The 26,978-nt window shown below is 48.4% G+C and overlaps 2 protein-coding genes across 2 annotated transcripts in view; both read left to right on the top strand.

Moving 5' to 3' along the window:
- Positions 1 to 998: 998 nt before the first annotated feature.
- On the top strand, positions 999 to 7,869 carry LOC310687024 (regenerating islet-derived protein 3-gamma-like). Its single transcript, XM_083461651.1, has 6 exons — positions 999 to 1,065; positions 3,112 to 3,190; positions 3,857 to 3,969; positions 4,705 to 4,848; positions 5,309 to 5,420; positions 7,295 to 7,869. Exons 2-6 carry the CDS (start codon positions 3,124 to 3,126, stop codon positions 7,366 to 7,368), a joined length of 510 nt encoding a protein of 169 aa, XP_083317777.1. The 5' UTR covers positions 999 to 1,065; positions 3,112 to 3,123; the 3' UTR covers positions 7,369 to 7,869.
- A 779-nt stretch (positions 7,870 to 8,648) lies between these two features.
- Positions 8,649 to 26,978, top strand: part of LOC310686809 (uncharacterized protein) — a 51,488-nt gene continuing 33,158 nt past the window's right edge. Inside the window, exons 1-3 of the mRNA XM_083461072.1 lie at positions 8,649 to 8,886; positions 11,767 to 11,911; positions 26,830 to 26,974. The gene's annotated coding sequence lies outside the window, so the exon portion shown is untranslated. The remainder of the gene's footprint in view (positions 8,887 to 11,766; positions 11,912 to 26,829; positions 26,975 to 26,978) is intronic.

Below are 26,978 nucleotides of genomic sequence, written 5' to 3'. Positions count from 1 at the left end.
AGCGGAGAAGTCCTCCGCTGTCCCGGGGTTTTTTAAAATGCTGGGGGTGGGAAGAAAAGCCCTTGTCCCCCCCCCCAGCCTTCAGAAGAGGTCCGGGGACAGACTGTCCCCGGACCTGGTCTGAAGGCGGTTTCCCTAGGAACGCATTAATTGATTTTCAATGCATTCCTATGGGAAACCGTGCATCGCAAGACGAAAAACTCGCAAGACAAAGAGACTTGCGGAACGAATTAATTTCGTCTTGCGAGGCACCACTGTATTTTAATACAACCCCCAGATGGGCGGGGTATAAATAATAAATAACAAAGGTTGTGCATATGAGAATTTCTAGTTTGGAAAAAAGGCAGATAAGAGGTAACAGGATAGAAATTTGTAAAACTATGAATGGTAAAGAGAAAGTGGATAGAGAACAGCTTTTATGCCCCTCCTAAAACTAGAATGCCTGGTATCCAATGAAACCCAAGGCAGACAAAGGCACCTGTTGTTGCTGAAGGCGCCGCTGATTAATTTTGATTCATTGCCTCTGTTGCTTGCCTGCTCCTTCTCGTAACTTGGGAGTCCAAAAATGTCATGTCTTGTGTGGTTATGCCATGGGAACATAGACAGAGCCCCAGTGCAAATATCTGGTCAGAGGTCTCAATAGCGAAGCAGCAGAAGAAAACCACCACAAATCCAGGAACAGCACAAAGTACTGTTTTGTTCCTCCAACACAAGGAACAAGGAAATGACTTGTTCCTGGGCTGTGGTGGATGATCGTTATTAGAAAAAAAAGGCTATGCAATCAAATCAAATAAATGAATTGAACCCCACCCTTTCTCCCTGGGCTAATGACCACCTTCACTTATCATCTGTCAGGTTCATGAAAAGACACCCAATGGCTCATCACCCAACCCTGTTTGCTTTGTGGTCAGTTGTGTAGAGTTTGTTGCCTTCACCTTTGTCTCCCTTCTGCATTGTCCTCATCCTATAAATATGCCATGGGGTGGACAGCACCTGGCACAGGCTGAAAGAACCGCCCTCAACTCCAGATCAGCCACAGCAAGACAGTAGGAGAGAAGGACGCAGGTGAAACCCATCTACCTCTTTGCCTTTGCAACCCTCAAAACAGTCTTGCGTTTCCTAGCAGAGAAACGGTTCGTGAAAACAGGTCAGCAGCGCCACAGACTCTGGGGAGAAAAGGATTCTCCACTGGCCTAGAATGTATTTTACTGGAAGGAAGAGCAAGCCAATAAGGGAAAGGGCACCCCTTCTGGGCCAGCAGGAACGGGGCAGGACTGGGAATGTAAGATGGCAGCGATTTCCATTACAATCTGCATTCCTTGCAAGCAGACCTGTTTCCATTCTGCTGCAGTTCCGTCTCAGTTTTTGTCATTCCTCTCGCCATCCGCTGTTTAGCGTCAGCTGTGTAACTATTTATGCAACTTATATCCATGCCAATGTGAAGGAAACATCAAAACAATGTAAAAGAAAAACAAACAAAAACCTCACAAACATCGTTTCATATCGTTTGTGAACTTAAAAAAAAATATTACTGTGATGTGGACTAATATCGATCACATTTGCTTTACTGGTTGCTGTTCCTGACCACAGACGATCTTAGGAGCTGAAGCAATTTCCGATTCCTTTTCTGTATTGGGCAGAGTTCTCTGGCATCACTGGGCAGGGCTTGGGGGTGGCAAAAAAAGGTTGAAACACAAAGGCTGAATCCCTGCAAGCAGGGGAGGAGGAAGGGGGTGGTGGGGGCAGTCCGCCCCGGGTGTCACCACTGAGGGGGGTGACAAAATGGCATGCAGCACTCACCGGAGGGCTTGCAGTGCGCCTGAGCCACGCATCTCTCCTGGGAGTGACATGGTGGCTTGGGCACCCACGGGCTCCATGCTGCCCCAAACGGTCCGCCCGCTGCCTCCCCCTCAGCTGTAGGGCTGCTGAATGGGAGGAGGCAGGCAGATTCTGATAGGTTTCTACTTATTGCTACTGTGCAGTGCTTGGAGTCACAAGACTCTGTTTACATTCCAGAGACTCCAGGCTGTTGGAAGTCTCACGGGAGACGGATGTTTATATTACTGGTTTCCTGTTCCTTTGTCCCAGTTGCCTCTCTGCTCTCACAGAGAGAGGATGTATTTTTCTTTTCTGTCTGCCTAGTTAGAAAATAAAACTCTTAGCATGGAGCTCATATTTCTTGTCCTTCCACATGCTGCTGTATACTCTGCGTAATGGGGGAACGTACCTGGAGCCTCATCAAAGGCTCAGGTCATTAATCAATGTCGGAGGGCTCGACGGGAGGAAAAGTGTGGCCGAACGCAAGACTGACAGATTCCTCGGGGGCCCCATGGAACATCCTGCCCTGGCTCACCCATCCCATGGGCCACTGACCCCGCCCCTGGGCCCCAGGTGCCCAATCGGCTTGCTCCACCGCTGCCTGCAAAGGCTTGTATGATCCCACACTGAGCCCCATAAACTCAGTGCAGAGCCAAGGCACAGGGTAAGCTGACCATTTTGGGCTGTTCCACTGGGGAGAAAGACGCATAACTGTGGCTGCTCCCCCCTCTCTGGAAACACAAGAAGTGGTTGTTGTTCCCCAGGTCTCTCTCTGTCCCCTGAAAGGTAGAAAAGAGAGGCAGAAAGGGGAGGAAAGAGGCAGTCCGTATATTAGCAAAGGCGGGAATTAATTTTAGGTGTTCCAGAAACAGAAACCAAACTGGGTGACTTTTCCCAGTAGATGTTCTCTCGTGGAATATAAAGTACCATATTCAGGGGGTGTAAAAGCCTCTTCTTCCAGTTTAGGGTCCTAGTGTTCAAAATGGTATTGCCCCCAAAAGCATCTGGAGATTTTTCTTACAAACCGCAACACAACTAACTTTGCTTTCCTATGACTTGGAAAATACTGAACCTGGCTGCTGTGCTGCAACAATATTTGATGTTGTCAAAGGAGATGAGATAGTCTGGGTCTTATAAGGAACTTAGCATTGCCTGTTTTTGAATTTTGAATGATCACAAGCTCAAAGCCCAAAAAATACACACACACACCCTGCGCAACACTATGGACCCATCATTTCTGGAAATGCCATGCCCTTAGCTGGGATGAATGTTGCTGACACTTTCTTTTCCCAGGAGAAGCAGAAGATGGGGCAAGTGGTCTACCTTGGACTCTGCCTGTTGGGCTGCCTGATCCTGAACCCTTTGGCAGAAGGTGAGCATTAGTAGAAGGGGAGGAAGTGTTGGTGCTGACCTTGAAAGCCCTAAGCAGCCTTGGTTCAGTATACCTGAAGGAGCATCTCCACCCCCATCGTTGAGCCCGGACACTGAGGTCCAGCTGGTGTTTCCCTCGCTGCGAGAAGCCACGTTACAGGGAACCAGGCAGAGAGGGTCTTCTCAGTGGTGGCTCCTGCCCTGTGAAACGCCCTCCCACCAGATGTTAAAGAGAAAAATAACTACCAAATTTTTAGAAGACATCTGAAGGCAGCCCTGTTTAGGGAAGCTTTTAATGTTTGACACACTATTGTATTTTAATATTTTGTTGGAAGCCTCCCAGAGTGGCTGGGGAAACCCAGCCAGATGGGCAGGGTATAAATAATAAACTATTATTATTATTATTATATCACAGATCAGATGTGGAAAAGCCCCTGCTGGAGCTGCATAGACAACACTGTGCTGCAACCATTTTGGCAATAACTTTTGGGTTCCCATAAAGAGGGGTGTGAGCCGGTGTCAGGTCAAGGGGGAAAGCTTAGTATGGAAAGAGCCAGAAGGAACCTCCCGATTCCTAACGCCAGGGCTTCCTTGAGGGGCTCCATCTGTCAAGGAAAGGGTTGGTGGTCTGGGGCATCTATTCCAGTCTCAATCCAATTCCTCACAGGTGCCGCCAATTGCACCCAGAGCTCTCGCGCTCACTGCCCTGCAGGAGGTATCTTCTACAGAAAGTACTGCTATGAGTATTTTAGCTCCAGCCGCTCGTGGGATGATGCCGAGGTAAGTTGGGGGAATGAGAAGAAATGAGAAAGTTACTAAGAACTTCACATAGCAAAAGACCAGAAACATACCTTTTGGGAATATTGAATAGTGATATTTCTAGAGAAAATACTAAATTCTTTCAGCGGCGAGAATCCTGGTGGCTGAGTACCGGAAGGGTAACTAGGTACTGACCAAAGAGGAATGGTTATGTAAATTATGTGAATATTTGGAACTGGCCAAATTGACGGACGTAACAAGACTAAAGCCAGTGATTACAGTCAAGAAGGAATGGAAGCGCTTGAATGATTATTTAGAAAGACAAGGTTCTAATGTAAAAATTTGGCTGTGTCTAGAATGACCTCGTGAATGGAAAAGGGGAAACATACATATATGCATATCTATATATTAAGATGAAAATAATACTGAAATACAGATAAAATATTAAATGTGATAGGAAGTGTTGTGAGAGTGATGGAAGTCTATTACTACTATTATTTTGTAAAATAGTGTTTATTGTATTGAAATATTATACTTTTCTTTATTCTTTTACTGTCTACTTTTCTTTGCATTTCCCCCCTTTATTTCCCCCCTTTATATTGTTCTTTATGTTTTGGTATTGATGTATTTACTTTGCAATAATAATAATAAAAGAGTTGTAAGAGAAAGAGAGAGAGAGAAGAGCAAGGGCCGACTCCTTGGGAATCCTGGCTCTGGGCAGCATCTCACTGGTTTCCCCCTTTCTTCTCCCTGCAGGTCAGCTGCCAGAGGAGACATGGGTCCCAGCTGGCCTCCATTCTTTCTGCAAGGGAAGCAAATGTGATTTACAGTTACCTGCGACAATATGGCTCCAGCAACGTCTGGATTGGCCTGGTAGCTGACCGTGGTAGCTACCACATGGTAGGTGCCTTTAGGACTCTCTGAAGATGCTGACTGTACGAGCCCCTCAGCTCCCTTGAGCTCCTTCAGATGTAGATCACCGGCTCTCACTTCACTCTGAAGCCACTTCCTTCCCCAAATGTCAAACCTTGAAGTCCTCATTTGGAGATGGGACTATTTCTCGGAGTGGCTCTGTGGGAGGTTCTGGAACTCCAGCTCCAGCTCCTCATTGCCTTTCCTCCTTCCCAACTCTCATTGCGCTATCTATAAAGTCACAGATTCTGTGACATCTCCCCACCACTGTACAAATTGTCAGTCCCCTTTCATCTTTATGGCTCCAGAAGCTGGAGACTCAAACCAACCCCTTGGCCTTGTCAGTTGTGCTGATTCCCCAGCTGTGTCCTCTCTGGGGATGTGGGGAGCAATGGGCTTGCATTACCGTTTTATCACAAGACCTTCCTTTCTCCTTCTCTCTCTCCAGAATATGATCTGGGAATGGAGCGATGGATCTGTCTTCTCTCAACCCCTCTGGGATGGTCGGAGCATCAGCAACTCAATCTCTTCAGACGAATGTGTCTCCGTTTCTTATTCAGGTATGCAGGAACAGAGCCTGGGGAAGGAAACCCCATTCCATTCAAGGAATTGAGGGGAACTAAATCAAAGCCATCCTCAGACACTCTGGATGTTGCAATGCAGTTCTCCAACCAAGTGTGTGCAAAAACACATATACTTGGGTAAAGGTAAAGGTAAAGGACCCCTGACAGTTAAGTCCAGTCGTGAACGACTCTGAGGTTGCTCACCTCGCTTTACTGACTGAGGGAGTAGGTGTTTGTCCGCAGACAGCTTCCAGGTCATGTGGCCAGCATGACTAAGCCGATTCTGGGGAACCAGAGCAGTGCATGGAAATGCAGTTTACCTTCCCACCGGAGCTGTATCTATTTATCTACTTGCACTTGGTGTGCTTTCGAATTGTTAGGCTGGCAGGAGCTGGGACCGAGCGACGGGAGCTCACCCCGTCGCGGGGATTCAATCCGCTGACCTTCCGATCGGCAAGCCCTAGGCTCTGTGGTTTAGACCACAGTGTGCTTTAAAATGCTAACATCTGCAAAAGTAACATGCAAAGGTCCGTTGTATATGGGGAAATTGCATTGCAAAAGTGTGTTGACTGGTTGATAGCAGTGGCGTAGCGTGGGGGGTGCAAGGGGGGCAGGCCGCACCGGGCGCAACATCTGGGGGGGCGCGCTCGCTGCCTCCAGAGTCGCCGAAGAGCCTCGAGCGCAGGCTGTAGCAGAGCCGCATGTCTCACGGCACCCGGCTGAAGGCGCCCGGCAAGCAGCGGCTCTCAGCGCTCGCCGCGGAGGACGCGCCAGGCAGCCCCTCCTCACAGCCCCACCTCCGCTGCTGCTGCTGCAGCTGCTGGGCCGTTGCATTTTCCTCGCCTCTCTGCCCCCCTCCTCCTCCGGGCAAGCGGCGTCGTTTGGGCAGCAGCGCCAGCGGCAACTCGCAGGTTAGGGGGTAGGGGGGGCGCAAATTACGTGCCTTGCCCCGGGTTAGGGGGCGCAAATTACTTGCGTTGCCCCGGGTGCTGACAACTCACGCTACGCCGCTGGTTGATAGTAAAGGTAACGGGACCCCTGACCGTTAGGTCCAGTCGTGGCCGACTCTGGGGTTGCGGCGCTCATCTTGCTTTACGGGCCGAGGGAGCCGGCATACAGCTTCTGGGTCATGTGACCTTAAAAGGTTGATGAATGTTCAGGAGGAGCTAAATAATCAAACCCACCAAAAATCACAAACTGTTGTGGAAATATAGAGAACTCAAGAATGGGAAAATGGGAAACTGACAAAAAATGAAAAGGACAGACTTACTTATTCCTGTGCAGAAAGGACTTGGCAAGGAAACTGAGGACGGGGAGAGATGGGGCTCCAGAGAGAGAACCCCACTAGTTTCCTCTTTATACTTGGCACTTCGTATCACCTGGGCTGCATTTTTGTTTTGAACTGTTACCTCCACTGGGGTCGGTGGGCAAAGTCTAGAGTGGTTCTTTGGCTCAGAGTAGGGAACAGGGAACTCTGCCCCATGGAAATAGTTGGAACTTAATTTAAATGCAGAATTCAGCTTTTTGATAGGCGGCTTCAGTGAAGTTTCATTCATGCAGGCATGGGGAATGCTAGAAAACATCTCAAACATCACAAAGATCTCACAAACCAAGGGTTCTGTATGACACAGACAGACAGACAGACAGACAGACAGACAGACACACACACACCCTCTACTGGCAAAAGTAGAATGGCTTGTTCGAAATACTTCTGCTTACGTATTTATCAAATCTCTTCGTTGCTTTTCCTCATAATTGTTCCTCTCTCCAAAACAGGGAAGCAAATACTTGATTTACTCAAAAGGAAGTCTTCTTTCTCTCTCAATTTCTGGACACTCCCTAACATTCTCTCTCAACCTTCTGCCCTGCAGGTTCCCAGAAATGGATCCAGCGTTCCTGTACAACTACCTTGCCCTACCTTTGCAAATACAAGGCCACCTATTAGGCCTGAAACCCTGGGCCTGAGAGGAACACCCAAAGACCTCCAGCTTCCCAACAAGTCCAAGGCCAGCCCCCTTTCCCACCTGCTCTGTCCACCTGCAGGAAATCTATTCCCTCCCCTCCTCTATTGGCCTGGAGCAGAAAAAACAAGAGGCGTTTCCCCAAGTAAATCCAATTTGGACTCTTGAGTCCACTAAGACCTAGCCAAATCCAGAGCTTGAGGGTGTGAGCAACAGTACACCCCCCCCCCAACTGGGAAATTTGCTCCATGAGATATGAAACCTGTCTCCCTTTTCTGCAAAGAGATGAGATGCTTTTGTGGACTGGTTAGCTGAGTAAACGAAGCTTTCCTTGTGCTTTGCAAAGTGATGGGGCCAACTTTGGAACCCCCTTTCCCAGACCACATCATGGAAATGCAAACCTTTGCAAGCTGTCTGCTCTTTCTCTCTCTGGTCAGCTCCCGTCTTCCTCCGTAGTGACAATAAACCTCCTTCTGTGCATGCAATTCTGCAATCATGTCCTCTGTATTCTTGAAATAGTTGTTTATTGTGACATTCAGATCCCACCTCTCCCCCCTCCAAAGGTCCATGTGACAGGCATGGTTCTCCCCCAACCCCATTCCATCCTCAGAACAGCCCTGTGAGGTAGGCCAAGCTGAAAGATCACGATTGGTCCAAGATCACCCAGCAGGAGCATCGTAGCTGTGTGGGGATTCGAAGCCTCATCTCCCAGGTCCTATGAGTGCTAGAGCCAGAATGCCACAAGGACACAGGCCCTTTCAGGACTGCCACAGAGACCGGATTACGTACTTCATTCCTTGCATGGGGGGGGGGGGCCTCTGCCCGCAAACAGATCAACAGCTGGCCTTGCTTTCTTACTGGCCTCTTTGTGTTACCTCTGACGGGAGACACAAGGGATGAATTTTACTTGGATGGCGTCTGTGTGTGTGTCTGTCTGTGTGTGTGTGTGTGTGTGTGCGCGCGCGCGCAAAAGCCCAAGCCCCATTTCCCCCCGTAACACAGGAGTCACAGAGTCCAAGCCGCTGCTCATTGTGCACCAGTACCTAAAACACGGACGGATCTAATCTCGCGGCGTGGGGTGGGGGAAGGAAGGATTTTGCAATGTAAACATTTTGGGGTGCGAGACCCCACTTTGCAAGCGGATTGCGGGGATCAGCCCCTCCCCCATCTCCTGATCCACAGGAGGAAGAAGGGATGGGGAAAACCGTCCTCTCTCTCCCCCCTCAATTCCTCCCCACCCCTCCCGGCACATCCTTCTCTCACCCCGCCCCCACAACCCCAAATCTCGCCCCCATCCGTTGCACCCATTTCTTCTCCTCCTCTTCCTCCTCCCCTCCCAAACTGCCTGCTTCTCCCGCAAGTGGAGCTTCTGCGCCGTATTGCTGCTCTACGCCGTAGCTCTAGGGGAGCTCGCTTTCGCAAAGGGGAGGAGAGGACACCACCACCCCACCCCCGTGGATGTTGCAGGAAAGGAAAGGAGAATCTGGAGCGAGGACAAAGAGGTAAAGGGGGCGCGGGGGGGGGCGAGAGAAGGATCCAGAGACCCCCGCCAGCTCCCCAAAGCGCCATTCGTGGGCCCCACGGGCAGGGCTTGGATCCCTGCATGCGTGCTGGGAAAGGGGCTTTCCTTGGCCCCTTAGGCGCCCTGGCGGGGGCGGACATGGTGCCCTCACCCAGGAGGTCCCTACGAAGACCCCCTTGCCCCGTTTCCCCCACGCAGGCATCCCTGGGGCCCTGTGGGCTACGCATGGAGAAAGGCGGGTCATGAAAGGGTTAACGGGCGCGAGGGACGCCTGGATAGAGACCCCCGTGTGGCTCGTGTGTAGGGGGGGTGTCCTCTGGATGGAGAGATGGGGCGCGCAGGGCGAGGGGTGAGGCACGTCAATGAGGCCTCTGGGTACAGGGGAGGGGGGGGGGAGAGAGAGAGAGACCAGACTTTAGGGAGAGGTCTCCATCGGGCCGCCCAAGGGGAATCTCCGGAGGGGCCGCCTTGCCTTCTCCCTCCCGCCCAGGAATCGGCCACCCCTTCAAGTCGACGAGAGAGGGATCCCTGGAAAGTGGGGGGTCCACTACCCCCACGCCTCCCTTCCTGCAAGCTCCATCCTCTTCCGACCCCATAAGCCCCTGCCCTGTCCAGACGCAGCGGTTCAAATCTCGAGAGGAAGAGGGGAGGGGAGAGCCCTTTTCAGAAGCCTTTCTCTCTTTCCACAATCCTACCCAGGAAGCAGCCAGAAACCTTTTCCTCTCTCTCAGCCTGCCATCTTTGTCTTTTCCACTGCCTGCTTCATTCAGGATGAGGATAGTGTACACCTGTCATCAGAAACAAGCTGAGATTCTTCCCAGTCAAAGGACCCATTTTCATGATAGACAGTGCCTGTGGCTGGAGGCTCTACATACAAGGTGGGCCTATACAGGCCAAAGAGTGCCAGTATTAGCACAGGTGAGGTGTGTGACCTCCCCTAATTTACAGACTGTATGTGAATGAGAAGTTGTGGGTGGGATTACTGTTTATGGCATCCCTGTGATTTTCTCCACCCATAACATTTCATGAACTGATATTGCAGTACGAATTCCAAAATAACTACAAAAAAACAACAATATAATAAGAATGACGGTAGTATTTCTACCCTGCCTAACTGGCTGGGTTTCCCCAGCCACTCTGGGCAAATTACAGTACATATAAAAGAGAGTAAAACATCAAACATTAAAAACATCCTGATACAGGGCTGCCTTCAGCTGTCTTCTAAATGTCAGATAGTTGCCTATTTCCTTGCCCTCTGCCTGCTTCCCTGTAACTTCGCTTCTCACGGGGGGGGGGTGGGGGGTGAACCAGCAGAAGACCCTCGAAGGAGGACCTCAGTGTACAGACTGAGCGATGGGGGTGGAGACACTCCTTCAGGTCTATAGAGAGTGAGGCTGTAGGGCTTTAGGTCAATGATCTTGCTCCTCCACAATGATCTCCAGAGCAAGTCTGACATACAATTAGCAGAGTAGGAAAAAAGCTCAGAGACAGCAAAAAATTCCTGCAACAAATAAATTTGTGGCTGAAGGCATAACAGGAATCTATGCCTGAAAAATGCAACCATGGCAATTTAAAGGTCAGCACCAACAATGTGAATTGTGCTCAGAAATGTACTGGGAGTCAGTGAAGATCCTTTCAGACTGGTGTTATGTTGTCTCAGCGGCTGCTCCCATTCTGTTGTCTAGCTGCCACATTCTGGATTAGTTGCAGTTTCCAGCTCACCTTCAATGGTAGCCCCATGTAGCGCATGGCAGTAGTTCAAGCGGGAGATCACCAGAGCATGCACTACTCTGGGGAGACAGTCCACGGGCAGGGAGGGTCTTAGCCTGCATACCAGATGGAGCTGGCAGACAGCTGCCCTGGACACAGAATTGACCTGCGCCTCCATGGACAGCTGTGAGTCCAAAATGACCCCTAGGCTGCACACCTGGTTATTTAGGGGCACAGTTACCCCATCAGGACCAGGGGGTCCCCCACACATGCCCACCCTCTGCTCCCCCAAAACGGTATTTGTGTCTTGTCAGGATTCAGCCTCAATCTGTTAGCCCCCATCCATCCTCAAACCACCTCCAGGCACCAACCCAGGGCATTCACTGCCTGCACTGGTTCCAATTTAAAAGAGAGAAGGAGCTGGGTATCATCCACATACTGGGGAACACCCAGCCCAAACCCCCTGATGATCTCTCCCAGTGACTTCGTATAGATATTAAAAAGCATGGGGAAGAGGATGGAGCCCTGAGGCACCCCACAAGTGAGAGCCCAGGGGTCTGAACACTCATCCCCCAACACCACTTTCTGGACATGGCCCAGGAGGAGGGAGGGGAACCACTGCACAGCAGTGCCCCCAGCTCCCCTAGAGGGTCCAGAAGGATACCATGGTCAAAGGTCTCTAAAGCTGCTGAGAGATCCAGCAGAACCAGGAAAGAGCTTTCCCATTGGTCTCTAGCCCATCAGAGATCATCAAGCAGTGCAACCAGGGCAGTTTCAGTCCCATGATGAGGCCTGAATCCCAATTGGAAGGATAATGGTGGCAGAAACTTTCCTGGTCCTGCACCTCCAAAAGCTCCAGGCTTTAGTTTTCAAGGGGCCATCGGAGTTGCTGGAAAGAGGTGTTCAGGACACCATCCAACCGTCTTAGAGAGTCCATTCTGGATTTGTGTAGGTTTTCCCCCATAGCCTTCTCTTCTCCTGAAGATAACTCACAAGGCAGCGAAGGTTTAGGATCAGAGTTTTCCTTCTCGATGGGCTTCCTTCCCCGGTTGACAATCACATCAGCCCTTCACTTTCCTCTGCAGCATGGGCGGAATCTGCCTTTTTGACTGTGGGATTCACTGTTGTTCTCCTCCTCTCCATCCACCAGGGTCTGCCTTCACCTGCAGCAGAATTCCCCAACCCACCAAGGATTTGAGACCCATCAGGTATCCTCACCTGGTTTAGCTGGCCGGTTGAAGCCGTACCTTGGATTGTGGTCCCTGTTCCATGCTGACAGCTTCTGGAAGCCACAGGTGAGAGCTGAGTACAGGGTGGGTACCAATGGTGGTAAAATTACTCCAGAAGGTGGACTACATTTCCTCCACCAATAGTACTACCGCTCCCCTAACACCCCAAGACATCCTATAATTATGATATTTAAGACAGATCAGGAATAAATTCATGTCTCCAGAAATAACGCAGCTTCAGGCCATCAATAAATTAATACTGCCTATTAATACATCATCCACAAAGTACAGCTTACCTATTTGCCTTGAATATCCTGCTTTTCAGTGTCATTTTAGAATAGTCCTGCGTCAGAAGACAGGCACGAGATCAGACAGCAAACCATTCTATAAAAAAATCAAGCTGCTTTATGAACATTGATTGAGGATTTTGAAAGTTGCTCATGAATTACTATCATTTGATGACATTGCAACTTCACTTCCTAAAAATTGGGAACATGGGGAGGAGGTGAGGGAATGTAGGAGACGTTGAAATAGGAGAAGGTGCTAATGGAGCTTGATATGTTCTCTTTCCCTTAGTTCTCTTCCTGGAAACCCAAACAGGATTCCCTTTCCTCCCACTCTGAAGAAGGAGATTGAGAAGACCGTCAAAACTCCAGGGGATTGGGTACCTTCAGTTTCATTAGGAATAGAAATTAAAATGTGTGAAATGTGAAATATGCTTCACTGAATGAGCACATATAGTTCACATAAACGACCTCCAACAGGAGAGAAACCTTTTAAATGCATGGAGTGTGGAAAGAGCTTCAGTCAGAATGGTAGCCTTAAATTACACCAGCAGATTCACAAAGGGGAGAAACCATTTAAATGTATGGAGTGCGGAAAGAGCTTCAGTCATGGTGGACACCTTAAATTGCACAAATGGACTCACACGGGTGAAAAACCTTTTAAATGTATGGAGTGTGGAAAGAACTTTACTTTCAATGCATCCCTTAGAACACATCAACAGACTCACACAGGTGAAAAACCATTTAAATGTACTTTGTGTGGAAAGAGCTTCAGTCAGAATGGAGACCTTAAATTACACCAGCGGACTCACACAGGGGAGAAACCATTTAAATGTATGGAGTGTGGAAAGACCTTCAGTCAGAGTGGAAATCTTAGAAGACATCAACAGACTCACACAGGGGAGAATCCTTTTAAATGCTTTGAGTGTGGAAAGAGCTTCCGTCAGAATGCAGACCTTAAATTACACCAGCGGATTCACACAGGGGAGAAACCTTTTAAATGTATGGAGTGTGGAAAGAGCTTCAGTCAGAGTGGAAATCTTAGAATACATCAACGGACTCACACAGGGGAGAAACCATTTAAATGTATGGAGTGTGGAAAGAGCTTGAGTCGGAAGAGACACCTTAAATTACACCAGCGGACTCACAAGGATGAGAAACCATATGAATGTATGGAGTGTGGAAAGAGCTTTAGACATAATGAAACCCTAAGAACACATCAACGGACTCACACGGGGGAGAAACCTTTTAATTGCATAGAGTGTGGAAAGAGCTTTACTTTCAATGTATCCCTTAGAACACATCAACGGACTCACACAGGGGAGAAACCATTTAAATGTATGGAGTGTGGAAAGAGCTTTAGTCAGGGTGGACACCTTAGATTGCACAAACGGACTCACACGGGTGAAAAACCTTTTAAATGTATGGAGTGTGGAAAGAGTTTTACTTTCAATGAATCCCTTAGAACACATCAGCAGACTCACACGGGTGAAAAACCATTTAATTGTATGGAGTGTGGAAAGAGCTTCAGTCAGAATGGAGACCTTAAATTACACCAGCGGACTCACACAGGTGAGAAACCATTCAAATGTATGGAGTGTGGAAAGAGCTTCAGTCGGAGTGGAAATTTTAGAAGACATCAATGGACTCACACAGGGGAGAATCCTTTTAAATGCTTTGAGTGTGGAAAGAGCTTCCGTCAGAGTGGAAATCTTAGAAAACATCAGCAAACACACATGGGAAAAACCATTTAAATCTATGGCGTGTGGAAGGAGCTTCAGTCAGAGTGGAAGCCTTAATTTACGTCAACAAACTCGCACAAAATACAAACCATATAAATGTCAGGAAAGGCGCTAGAGGTTCAGTTCTAGTTGAAGTCCTGCATCAACAGACTCATGCACAGGAAGAACTTCAGTACTTGACACCTTACAAACCATCAACAAACTCAAAGAGGAGAAGCAGTTTAAATGGAAGGATTACAGAAAGGGCTTTAGTTATAATGGAGTGTATAAGAAACATATAGGGACTCTCAGAGCGGAGAACCCATTTAAATGTATGGAGTGCAGGACATGTTCCACTCAGAGGAAATCTGGCTTCCGGCTTCAGGGCCAGCTGAGTGTTGCCATTATCTCGAACTAGTTAACTCCTGTCTGATCTGCTCTGTATCTGTGTCTCTCCCTGCTTCTGAGACCAAGTTTTGTGCCTCACTGGGTACCTAGCGAGAACTGTATGCTTTGAAAGCTCAGTAAACTATTATTGAAGAAGTCCTCCTGCCTGTGTGTGTGTGTGTTTGACCTCAGCATGGGAATTGCTCTACATATGGCCCCTACCCCACTGATACTTAGCTCATGCCCTGGAGTTGCTGTACTCAAGCATGCAAAATGGGTGCATATGTGTGTGACTGGGGTGTGACTCTCTCACCCCCCCACCGCATGATCTCCAAACTCTGCTTCTTCACCAGAACTCCATCCCTGCCTCCTGCGCATTCTGAAGAAAACTTAAAATACTGTAATTTAACGATAGATTTTCCCCGAGCCTAATTGCAAGAGGGGGAAGGAGGGGCTGCAGATATGAAGGAAGTCTCCTGGGGGGTCCCATCTTCACTCATGAACCCTCTGGAGGAACCCCAGAGCTCCTGCTTATTCTGGGGTTTGGAGAACATACTACTTTTCCATAGTCCCAGAAGTTATTATTCTATCCTGCTGCTAGGGAGTTTTCCTACAGAGGACCAGACTGCATATTATTATCATACTGATTTTACTGTTGTTTCTGCTTTTGCTGTCATGGACTGGCTGGGTGCGGGGGGGGGGGGTGAGGCACCAGCTGGGGGACCCACAAGGGAAGAAGTCTCATAGCCTGGGGGCTGGTGTTGGGATGGCAATGAGCAGAAAGAGAGAGAAAAGGGAGCAGAATGGAAGGGAGGTGTTGCAAGCTGGAGGAAACAGGGTTTGGTGAGCAGGAAGAGGCTGGGGCAGAGAGCAGTTCAGGCTCAGAGGGAGGAGAGGAGGGGACCAGGAGACCCAGAGGAGGCCGGCTACTGAAGCATCCAGGGAGACCCCCCCTCCTGCTGCGACCAGCTACCCTCTCCCCTGGTCTCCTAGAGCACACACAGAAACCAAGTTCAGACCCCATGATTCCGCACATGATATTAAGAGGGTGTTTCCCTGCCCCCCAACATGCCTCACTTGAATCTATTTGACAATGAACTGTATTTTCAGCCCAATCGCCCCATTTGGAGAGCTCTTTTTGGAGCTCCTTGCAATCTGTCTTTGAACAATCCTGGACAATTTACTGCCACCAACAAACTTTGCCCCCTCCCTGCTCACTCCTAACTCTAGATCATTTATGAACAAGTTGAAAAGCCACAGGTCCCAATACTGATCTATTGGGGACTCCACTTTCTGCTTCTCTCTATTCACAGGAGTGTTTGTTTAATAATATGTGTTCCTCCCTCCCCCCATCCTTCTGTGCTGTGGAGGTAACCCTGCGGAAATGTTATGGAGGGGTGGTGGGGAAATTGTTATCAGCTCTCCCACTGGTTCGGTAGTGATGCAACCGTTCTTAGGATAGGCATGGTGTTGTTGTTCTCGGGGTTGAGTTGCAGTATTTTCCCAATTTCACGGCATCGGCGGTGTTATCTGAATTGCTGGGACCATCAAGGGGGGGGGCAAAGACAATTAAATCTACCTCTGGCTTTCTGTGTGTCACATTTCCCTTGGGAGGAGCGTCACTTGGCATTGGTTGACCAGATTCCAACTGGGGTAAAGAGTGGTGAAATTCTGGATCTGCCAAAGGCATAATGGAGTGTCCTATCATTGAATTATCTAGATTGGGCTGGCGTTCTTTGTGTGTTTGGCCTTTTTTGCTCTGATGTTTTCCTCTCCAAGGGAGTGTTACGGCTGGGTTCACCGCACGTATCCATCTTTGACGGCCCTTCCAAATGAATCATGGCCCTATAGCGAAAGCCCTTCGGCAGAGAGAGTGTTGATTGCTTGGGGTCAGTCCGGCAGAAAGAAAAGCAAAGCCTACTCCAAGGAAAGCCGCTCCAGCTTCCAGCCCGTCTGCTCCCACAATGGCTGAAGAAGAATTGCCCTTTGGGAATGGCAGAGCTGAATGGAAGCGGGCGAGGAAGCCCCACAATCGCTCCTGCTGGAGGAATAGGGGCACTGACCCTATACTCAAAGGTGATGGCCACTTCTGGAATCCAGGAAGGAATTCTCCCCTCACTGGTCGCATGCAGCTGGGCTCACTTTCCAGAGCCACCTGCAGGGCCTGCCAACAATTCCCTTCATCCCTAGTCTTGCTAGCTTGGGATGGTGGGATCTGTAGTGAGCTGGAGACCAAATCTGGGAAACCCTGTTCTCCCTGAAGGACAAAGGAGGATTCACTTGCATCAGAACATCAGGCAAATGCTGTAGGATCAGGCCCAAGGGGCCCCAGTCCTCGCAGGGGCCAAGCAGGGGCCTCTTCTGGGAAACCCACTGGCAGCACTTGAGCACCAGAGAAGGACGGCTGCCTCTGACTGGGGAAGCAAATTTCTTCTAGGGGCACATTTCTGGAGAAGTTTAGCAAAGTGTTTTAATGTTTAATGCCGTACAGTGGAATAATAATAATAATAATAATAATAATAATAATAATAATAATAATAATAATTTATTATTTATACCCTGCACATCTGGCTGAGTCTCCCCAGCCACTCTGGGCGGCTCCCAATCAAATGTTAAAAACAGTACAGCATTACATATTAAAAACTTCCCTGAACAGGGATGCCTTAAGATGTCTTCTGAATGTCAGGTAGTTGTTTATCTCTTTGACATCTGATGGGAGGATGTTCCACAGGGCGGGCGCCACTACCGAGAAGGCCCTCTGTCTGGTTCCCTGTAGCCTCACTTCTCACAATGAGGGAACCGCCAGAAGGCCCTTGGCACTGGATCTCAGTGTCCGGGTGAATGATTGGGGTGGAGACGCTCCTTCAGGTATGCAGGACCGAGGCCGTTTAGGGCTTTCAAGGTCAGCACCAACACTTTGAATTGTGCTCGGAAACATACTTGGAATGTACCTCGGGTTAAGTACTTAATTTGTTCTGGAGGTCTGTACTTAACCTGAAACTGTTCTTAACCTGAAGCACCACTTTAGCTTATGGGGCCTCCTGCTGTGATGTATCGATGACCCTGTTGAAAAATGTATTGTGTTAAATGGGGAGAGGTGTTAAAAGTTCGTGCAACCATATGCAATTGTTGTAAGAATTTTAAGGTCTAATATATACAAAATAAATGTTCTAAGAACACACACACACCACATGTCTGAATCCAATAGAAAATTTTCTGGAACAAAGTAGGAGACTTTGGCATTTAGAAAAATGAGCACGTCACCCTGGCCGTTGGTAACCCTATTTTCCCACACATTTTAACTACCCTCTTCCCCAAAGAACCATAATAGTACAGTGGTACCCCGCAAGACGAACGCCTCGCGAGACGAAAAACTCGCAAAACGAAAGGTTTTTTCATTTTCGAGTTGCCTCGCAAGACGAATTTCCCTATGGGCTTGCTTCGCAAAACGAAGCTTGCCCCGGGGACAGCGGGTCTTCTCTTTTGAAGCAAGGGGCAGCGGGGAGAAGCGATCTTCTCCCCGCAGCCCCAGGTCCGGGGACAGCGGGAAGCGCTTCCAGCTGCCCCCGGACCTCTTTTGAAGCAAGGGGCTGCAGGGAGATCGCTTCTCCCGGTGCTCCGAAGCCGGGCGGGGGGGAGGGAACACCTGCCCCCACCGCCCGGCTTCGGAACGCTGCTCCAAAGCGGGGCGGGAACACCTGCCCCAGCCGCCCCGCTTCAGAACGCTGCTCCAAAGCGGGGCGGGGGGGCGGGAACACCTGCCCCAGCCGCCCCGCTTCGGAATGCTGCTCCAAAGCGGGGCGGGGGGCGGGAACACCTTCTGAAGGCAGGCGGGGGGGCGAAAGTCTTTGTCCCCCCTGCCTGCCTTCCCAGGGGCTTTTAAATCGCCCCGGACGCGGAGAAGTCCTCCGCTGTCCCAGGGTTTTTTAAAATGCTGGGGGTGGGAAGAAAAGCCCTTGTCCCCCCCCCCCCAGCCTTCAGAAGAGGTCCGGGGACAGACTGTCCCCGGACCTGGTCTGAAGGCAGTTTCCCTAGGAACGCATTAATTGATTTTCAATGCATTCCTATGGGAAACCGTGCATCGCAAGACGAAAAACTCGCAAGACGAAGAGACTTGCGGAACGAATTAATTTCGTCTTGCGAGGCACCACTGTATTCGGACATCCCCCCAACTGCAAGGCTTTCCTGCGCTTCTCCTTTGAAGGCATCAGGATTCAATCCGCCATCCCGATGGATTTCTGCCTGGGCCATGTGCTGCCCTTGATCGCCTCCTGCCTCCTAAGGGATGATGGAGTCAGGGGGAGCCCTGGATCCCCCAATTCCAGAGGAGTCATTGGGCGTATTGGATAGTCGGAGGAAACAGTCCGATTCATGGTATCCGCTTCTTGCTACAATTGTATAGGCTGCTTCTCTGAGCCTCTTTGCTGCTGTGCATGGAAGGTACCTGTGCAAATGGTCATTGTCCTGGCCTTAGTCCGAGGCTGTGGTGGGGACTTGGGGCGTCGTTTAACCGCCCCCCATTCCTGGTTTGAAGAGCACCAATACCTAAAGCACGGACGCACGCTAGTGGCGTGGGGTGGGCGAGGGAAGGATTTAGCAATGTAAACATTGGGGGGGGGAACCCCACTTTGTAATTGGATTGCGGGATCAGCCCCTCCCCGCTCTCCTGATCCACAGATGGAAGTGTTGAATGGTTTCTTTAAATGTAAAGGTTCATCATTGTTCCACTCCATGTGTATGTCTTTAAGGGGCCAGAGCAAGGGCCAGAGCAAGATAACGAGACCCAGCTTTACAGCTGTGTAACATAGCAGGTGCTGCTGAGTTGTATTTGATTAAGGTGTGTCAGCATCTGGGTAGAGTATATAAGGAGCAGCACCTAGCTCTCCCATTACCCTGGGGGATGGGTTGGTGGTTGGGTCTGGTTTGTTGATGTATTTAGTGTTAATGGAGTTTTTGTTTTTCTTATTAAAACCTTTAAGTTATTTTTGAGTCCTTTCTTTTTAATGCATGATCTCCCCAGCAAGCTCTCTGCAGCGTTACCATACTGCAAAAAGCCAACATCTTTGGTTATGGGCCCAGCTGCTGAGTGGATGACTGCATATCTTTGGACTCTGAGAAAGGTTTGAAAACTCCTTCTCCTGTTAGCGTAGTTTTTGTGGGTCTGGAAGAGTTCCAGAATGGTTGACCGGGTTCCTGAAGCTGAGAAGGCTCTGGTCTTCCCACAGCTGACAGATGAGAACTATAGTTTATGGTCTTTTCGGGTGGAGGCGCTTTTGACCTCTAGAGAAGTATGGACCTATGTAACTGATGACCCTCCTAACCCTGTAACTAATGCTTGGTCGAAAGGAGATGCAAAAGCCAGGGCGATAATTAATTTGGCAGTCAGCGACCAGCAAGTAGTCTATATAAGAAATAAGAAAACTGCCAAAGAAATGTGGGACAGTCTTGCAGCAGTGCATGTTAGAAAAGAGTCAGCGTCTGCATTGACGTTTTTCAAGCAGTTGTACCAGACGAAGTTGCAGCCTGGTGGAGATTTGGCAGCACACTTGAGACGTCTGGAGGCAATACGCGCCGAGTTAATTCGAAGGGACATGGAGATACCTGATATTCAGTATGTTTTTATCATTCTATGTTCCCTTAATGAGGACTTTGATGGTATAGCTAGCCAGATATCAGCCGTTCCACCAGCACAATTAACTGTGGAAGGGGTAACGGCAAGATTAATGGGCGAGTTGGATAGAAGGGAGGCTTGTGCCATAAGCACTCCTGTTTCCAGAAAGAATGAGGAACGCCATATGCAAACCTGCGGTGATACAACTGCATTTAAAGCTGCAAAGCGTTGTTGGTTCTGCAATAAGCAAGGACATTTTGCAAGGGACTGCAGATCCAAAAGAAAGCAAAGTACTCCCAAGCCTGTTTCTGTTCGTCAATCACGGTCGTCAGCCCAGCAGCCGGCATCGTATAGTAGAGACAGAAACGAGCCGCGAGCTTTTCACGCTCGGACTAAAGATCGTAAAAGAATTAAAGGTGCCAAGTGGAAGTCTTTTGTTGTCGACTCAGGAGCATCTCAAAATATCTGCAATGATCGAAGCTTGTTTATTTCTTTCGAAGAGGAAATTGGTAATGTATATTTAGCCAATTCACAAGTCCTGCAGTCGCTTGGCAGGGGTACCGTTAAACTTGACTCTTTAAACATTACAATAGCGAACTGCATTTACTGCCCGTCAGTGGACAATTTATTGTCAGTAAGGTGCTTTGCCCGTCAAGGCATAACTGTGCATTTCTTAAAGTCTATGTGTGAGTTTTTTGAGGGGAACAAACGTCTATTGTATGCCCGGGAATCTGATGGTTTATATAGACTGTATTTTCGCACCTACTCACAATCGCCTATAAATTGCAGAGCAGCACAGTCAAGCCAGGGGTTGAGGAATGTAAGGCCACATTCTGGGTGTATCCACGTGGCGCACAGAATTCTGGGACACCTGAATTTTGCTGATGTAATTAAGACAAAGAATATTGTCAATGGCCTCAACTTAAAACCATGTAAATTCTTTATGCAGTGTCTATCCTGTTGCAAGAATAAGATTAAGGTTGCACGCAAGGGTAGGTGCTCAGATAGGAAAGTAACTGAGCCATTTGAGCGTGTACATTGTGATTTAGTTGGGCCACTCCCACCCTCATTAGGAGGTTCAAAGTACTGGCTTACTCTGATAGACCAGTATAGTAGATATTGTTGGACTTATGCAATAGCTGAGAAGTCCCAAGCATTTGAGAAGTACAAGGTTTTTTGCAACTGGGTAAAAACACACTTTAACAAACCAATTAAGAACCTGTTTTCTGACCGGGGCGGGGAATTTGTTTCTGAGGATTTTGAGAAATTCCTGGAAGCTCATGAGTTATCTTGCCCCCGAAGTCCCTGGCAAAATGGGCTTGTTGAAGTTGTGCAGCGTGACCTGCAGGCAGGGGTTAAAACTTATCTACATGATGCTAATCTGCCCAAAGACTTTTGGGCTGAAGCACTCCATGCTTTTTGTTATGTTAGAAATCGCAGTTACCATTCTGGTTTAGATGTCACCCCCTATGAGAAGCTGTTTAAAAAACGCCCTAATCTGAAATACCTACGTATTTGGGGTTCAGATGTAATTATGCATTACCCCGCTAAGCAGAAATTGGGTGAACGTAGTGTTCAGGGAAAATTAATGGGCTACCAGCAGGGGGCGTACAGAATTTACATACCAGCAACTGGCAAATTTCATATTACCAGAAGCATGATACAAACTGTAAATTGGAATGGGGTTGCTGTTTTCCAAGATACTGATGGTATAAATGATACTGAGGAAGAAGAGGGAGAAGCAGCAGCAGCAGGAAATGCTGCTTCTGAATTAATGGGAAAAGACAAAAAGCCTGTTGAATCTGATAATTTGTTTGAGGATTTAAAGTCACAGGCACCTGAGGAGAGGTTAGATTCTCTTGAGTTTTCTGACCGTGAGCTTAGCCTACAGGCACCTCTTCAGTCTGACAATGATGATTTACAACCTGAAACTAGTAGTTCACTCAGTCCCATTAAGTCTGAGGAGTCTGACTCTCCTTCCGGACTGAGACGTTCAGATAGAAAGAGGCAGAAGCCACAATGTTTCGCAGATGAACATTTTAATACTGTGTATGCCAATAAGGTGGTTTTTGAGCCAAAAAGCTACAATGATGTTCAGAATTTACCTAAGCACCAAGCTGTAAATTGGTATAAAGCTATGAACTCTGAGATAGCTTCTTTAAAAGAGCATAACACTTGGTCTCTCGTACCACAAACCCCAGATATGAGACTTATTGATTCAAAATGGGTTTATAGAGTTAAAATGAATGACAAAAATGAAGTTGTAAGGTACAAGGCAAGACTAGTTGCTAGGGGTTTTCAACAAATTCCAGGCGAAGATTATGATTTGTGCTATTCGCCAAGTGTAAAATATGAAACAGTTAAGCTTTTGTTAAAAGATGCATCACAACGTGGACATTCTGTTTATCACCTAGATATAAAAACTGCATATTTGTTTGCAGATTTAAAAGAACAAATTTTTATGCGTGTCCCTGAAGGCATAGACGCTGCTGAAGGTTTGGTATGCAAATTAAATAAATCCCTTTATGGTCTGCACCAAAGTGGAAGGAATTGGCACCAAACTTTAGCAAAAGAATTGCTAGATATTGGTTTTTCACAAGGAAAGGCAGACAATTGTGTGTTTATAAAGGAAAGGGCAAACTCTGTAACAAAAATATGTGTGTATGTAGATGACGTATTAATTTCTACAAAAACTAAACAGGAATATGAACAGGTAGTTTCACAGTTACAGAAGAAGTTTGATGTGGTGGAATTAGGCATAGCTAAAAACTACTTATCCATGCAAATTGAGAAAGGCAAAAATGGATCTTTTCTGGTTCATCAAACTGCAAAAATTGATGATCTAGTTGAAATGCTACGTTTAGAAAATGCAAATGGGAAGGAAACACCTATGGTGTGTGGTTTCACCTTTACAGGTGAAGATAAGCCATTTCCTAACAAAACTTTGTATCGTTCTGCTATAGGCAAGCTAAATTTCATTCAAAGAATCTCAAGACCAGATATAACTTATGCTTTTCACTTTCTAGCAAAATTTGTGGAAAAGCCCACTACACAATGTTTCTCTGCTCTTAAGAGAGTGGTAATGTACCTTAAACATACCAAACATTATAGGTTGCAGTTTACATCCAGTATTGATAAAGGTTTTGAAATTTTCTGCGATGCATCTCATGCAGTGGAACAAAATAATTGCAGGGGTGTGTCTGGTATGGTGTTTTGTTATAACGGTTGTCCATTTGAATGGAAGTCCCAGACACAAACCATTATTTGTCTCTCCACAACAGAGAGTGAATTATGTGCATGCGTTCAGGCCACTCGTGATGTAGAATGGTATCTGCAAGTATTTGCAGACCTACAGATGCAAGTAACACTACCAGTAAAAGTTTACCTTGATTCCCAGAGTGGACTTGCTATCCTGTGTTCAGAGACCAATACGCAGCGCACCAGAGTCTTAAGATTACGTTTAGAATTTGTAAAGAAACTAATTGCTGATGAAATGGTTGTATTTAAATATGTTCCAGGTGACAATCAAATTGCGGACATTTTTACTAAAGCACTTCCAAAGGTTACACATGAAAAACATGTACAAAGTATGCTTTATGTTTTTGTTCCACAATGATGAACCGCAGGGGAAATGTTGAATGGTTTCTTTAAATGTAAAGGTTCATCATTGTTCCACTCCATGTGTATGTCTTTAAGGGGCCAGAGCAAGGGCCAGAGCAAGATAACGAGACCCAGCTTTACAGCTGTGTAACATAGCAGGTGCTGCTGAGTTGTATTTGATTAAGGTGTGTCAGCATCTGGGTAGAGTATATAAGGAGCAGCACCTAGCTCTCCCATTACCCTGGGGGATGGGTTGGTGGTTGGGTCTGGTTTGTTGATGTATTTAGTGTTAATGGAGTTTTTGTTTTTCTTATTAAAACCTTTAAGTTATTTTTGAGTCCTTTCTTTTTAATGCATGATCTCCCCAGCAAGCTCTCTGCAGCGTTACCATACTGCAAAAAGCCAACAGGAAGAGGGGAGGAGGGAAACCTTCCTCTCCCTCCCCCCTATTCCTCCCCTCCCCTCCCGGCACATCCTTCCCTCACCCCGCCCCCACAATCCCAAATCCCCTCCCCAATATGTTGCTCCTCCTCCTCGCCATCCGACCTCTGTTCCAGGAATAGAACTCTGTTCCCAACCTGCCTTTTTCTCCCGGAAGTGGAGCTTCCACTCCGGATTGCTGCTCTGCGCCGTAGCTCTAGGGGCGCGCGCTTTCAGAAAGGGGAGGAGGGGCGGCAGGCGACAATCCCCCCCCCCGTGGATGTTGCAGGAAAGGAAAGGAGCATCTGAAGCGAGGACAAAGAGGTAAAGGGGTCGCGGGGGGGGGGGAGGACAGAAAAGGACTCAGAGACCCTCGCAAGCTCCCGAAAGCGCCATTCGTGGGTCCCGTCGGCATGGCCTAGATCCCTGCACCCGTGCTGCGCCTTGGCATCGGCGGACATGGGGCGCCCACCGAGGGGGTCCCAAGAGGGCTCCTTTGCCCCGTTTCCCCCACGCAGGGATCCCTGGGTCCCTGTGGGATCTGCACGGAGAAAGGCGGGTCATGAAAGGGTTAACGGGCTCGAGGGACGCCTGGATAGAGACCCCCGTGTGGCTTCCTTCTTGCAAGCTGCATCCTCTTCACGCCCCCATAAACCCCTGCCCTGCCCAGTCGCAGCGGTTCAAATCCGGAGAGGAAGAGGGGAGGGGAGAGGCCTTCTCAGAAGCGGCTCTTGGTTTCCGCAATCCCCCCCCCCCCCGAAGCAGCCAGAAACCTTTCCCTCTCTCTCAGGCTTCCATCTTTGTCTTTTCCACTGCCTGCTTCATTGAGGATGAGGATGATGTACACCTGTCATCAGAAACAGGGGTGCAGAGTCCATGGAATGGCTCTCAGGCTTGATACAGAAGTTGCACCTCAAAAGCATTTCTGTTCCTCTTATTTTTGGTAGGGAATGTCAGAGTGACTGACAAGCTGAGATTCTTCCCAGTCAAAGGACCCATTTTCATGATAGACAGTGCCTGTGGCTGGAGGCTCTACACCCCTAATTTACAGACTGTATGTGAATGAGTAGTTGTGGGTGGGATTACAGTTTATGGCAGCCCTGTGATTTTCTCCACCCATGACATTTTGTGAGCTGATATTGCAGTACAAAATCCAAAATAACTACAAAAGAATAACAATATAATACGAATGATTGTAGTATTTCTACCTTGCCTAACTGGCTGGGTTTCACCAGCCACTCTGGGCAGTTTACAGTACAAATAAAAGACAGTAAAACATCAGACATTAGAAACCTCCCGATACAGGGCTGCCTTCAGCTGTCCCCTAAATGCAGATAGTTGCCCATTTCCTTGCCCTCTGCCTGCTTCCCTGTAACTTCGCTTCTCACGGGGTGTGTTGAACCAGCAGAAGACCCTCAAAGGAGGACCTCAGTGTACAGACTGAGCGATGGGGGTGGAGACACTCCTTCAGGTCTATAGAGAGTGAGGCTGTAGGGCTTTAGGTCAATGATCTTGCTGCTCCACAATGATCTCCAGAGCAAGTCTGACATACAATTAGCAGAGTAGGAAATAAAGCTCAGAGACAGCAAAAAATTCATTCAGCAAATAAATTTGTGACTGAAGGCATAACAGGAATCTATGCCTGAAAAATGCAACCGAGGCAATTTAAAGGTCATCACCAACAATGTGAATTGTGCTCAGAAATGTACTGGGAGTCAGTGAAGATCCTTTCAGACTGGTGTTATGTGGTCTCAGCGGCTGCTCCCATTCTGTTCTCTAGCTGCCACATTCTGGATTAGTTGCAGTTTAGGAGTCACCTTCAAAGATGGCCCCATGTAGCGCATGGTAGTAGTCCAAGCGGGAGATCAAAAGAATATGCACCACTCTGGGGAGACAGTCTCCAGGCATGGAGGGTCTCAGCCAGCGTACCAGATGGAGCTGGCAGACAACTGCCCTGGACACAGAATTGACCTGCGCCTCCATGGACAGCTGTGAGTCCAAAATGACCCCCAGGTTGTGCACCTGGTCCTTTTGGGGCACAGTTACCTCCATCAGGTCTAGGGAGTCTTCCACATCTGCCTGCCCCCCTTCCCCCTGGGACAGTATTTCTGTCTTGTCAAGATTCAACCTCAATCTGTTAGCCACCATCCATCCTTCAACTGCCTCCAGACACTCATACAGTACCTTCACTGGTTCCAATTTAAAAGAGAGGCAGAGCTTGGTATCATCCACATACCGGGGAACACCCAACCCAAACCCCCTGATGATCTCTCCCAGCGTCTTCATCTAGATATTAAAAAGCATGGGGGAGAGGATGGAGCCCTCAGGAACCCCACAAGTGAGAGCCCAGAGGTCTGAATACTCATCCCCCAACACCACTTTCTGGACAGGGCCCAGGAGGAAGGAGGGGAACCACTGCACAGCTGTGCCCCTAGCTCCCCTAGAGGGTCCAGTAGGACACCATGGCCAAAGGTCTCCAAAGCCGCTGAGAGATCCAGCAGAACCAGGAAAGAGCTTTTCCCCCCTTGGTCTCTAGCCCATCGGAGATCATCAAGCAGCGCAACCAGGGCAGTTTCCGTCCCATGATGAGGCCTGAATCCGAATTGGAAGGATAATGGTGGCAGAAGCTTTCCTGGTCCTGCCCCTCCAAAAGCTCCAGGCCCAAGACTTTCATTAGCTTTCAAGGGGCCATCAGAGATGCTGGAAGGAGGTGTGCAGGACACCATCCAACCGTCTTAGAGAGTCCATTCTGGATTTGTGTACATTTCCCCGCATAGCCTTCTCTTCTCCTGAAGATAACTCACAAGGCAGTGAAGGTTTAGGATCAGAGTTTTCCTTCTCGATTGGCTTCCTTCCCCGGTTGACAATCACATCAGCCCTTCACTTTCCTCTGCAGCATGGGCGGAATCTGCCTTTTTGACTGTGGGATTCACTGTTGTTCTCCTCCTCTCCATCCACCAGGGTCTGCCTTCACCTGCAGCAGAATTCCCCAACCCACCAAGAATTTGAGACTCAGAAGATATCCTCACCTAGTTTAGCTAGCCCGTTGAAGCCGTTGCTTGGATCGCTGCCTCTGTTGCATACTGACAGCTTCTGGAAGCCACAGGTGA

This window comes from Podarcis liolepis, assembly GCF_965112155.1.
Source record: "Podarcis liolepis genome assembly, chromosome: 10".
Classification (NCBI taxonomy): domain Eukaryota; kingdom Metazoa; phylum Chordata; class Lepidosauria; order Squamata; family Lacertidae; genus Podarcis; species Podarcis liolepis.
The sequence above is the reverse complement of the archived record's forward strand: the minus strand, read 5'-3'. Positions and strand labels throughout refer to the sequence as shown.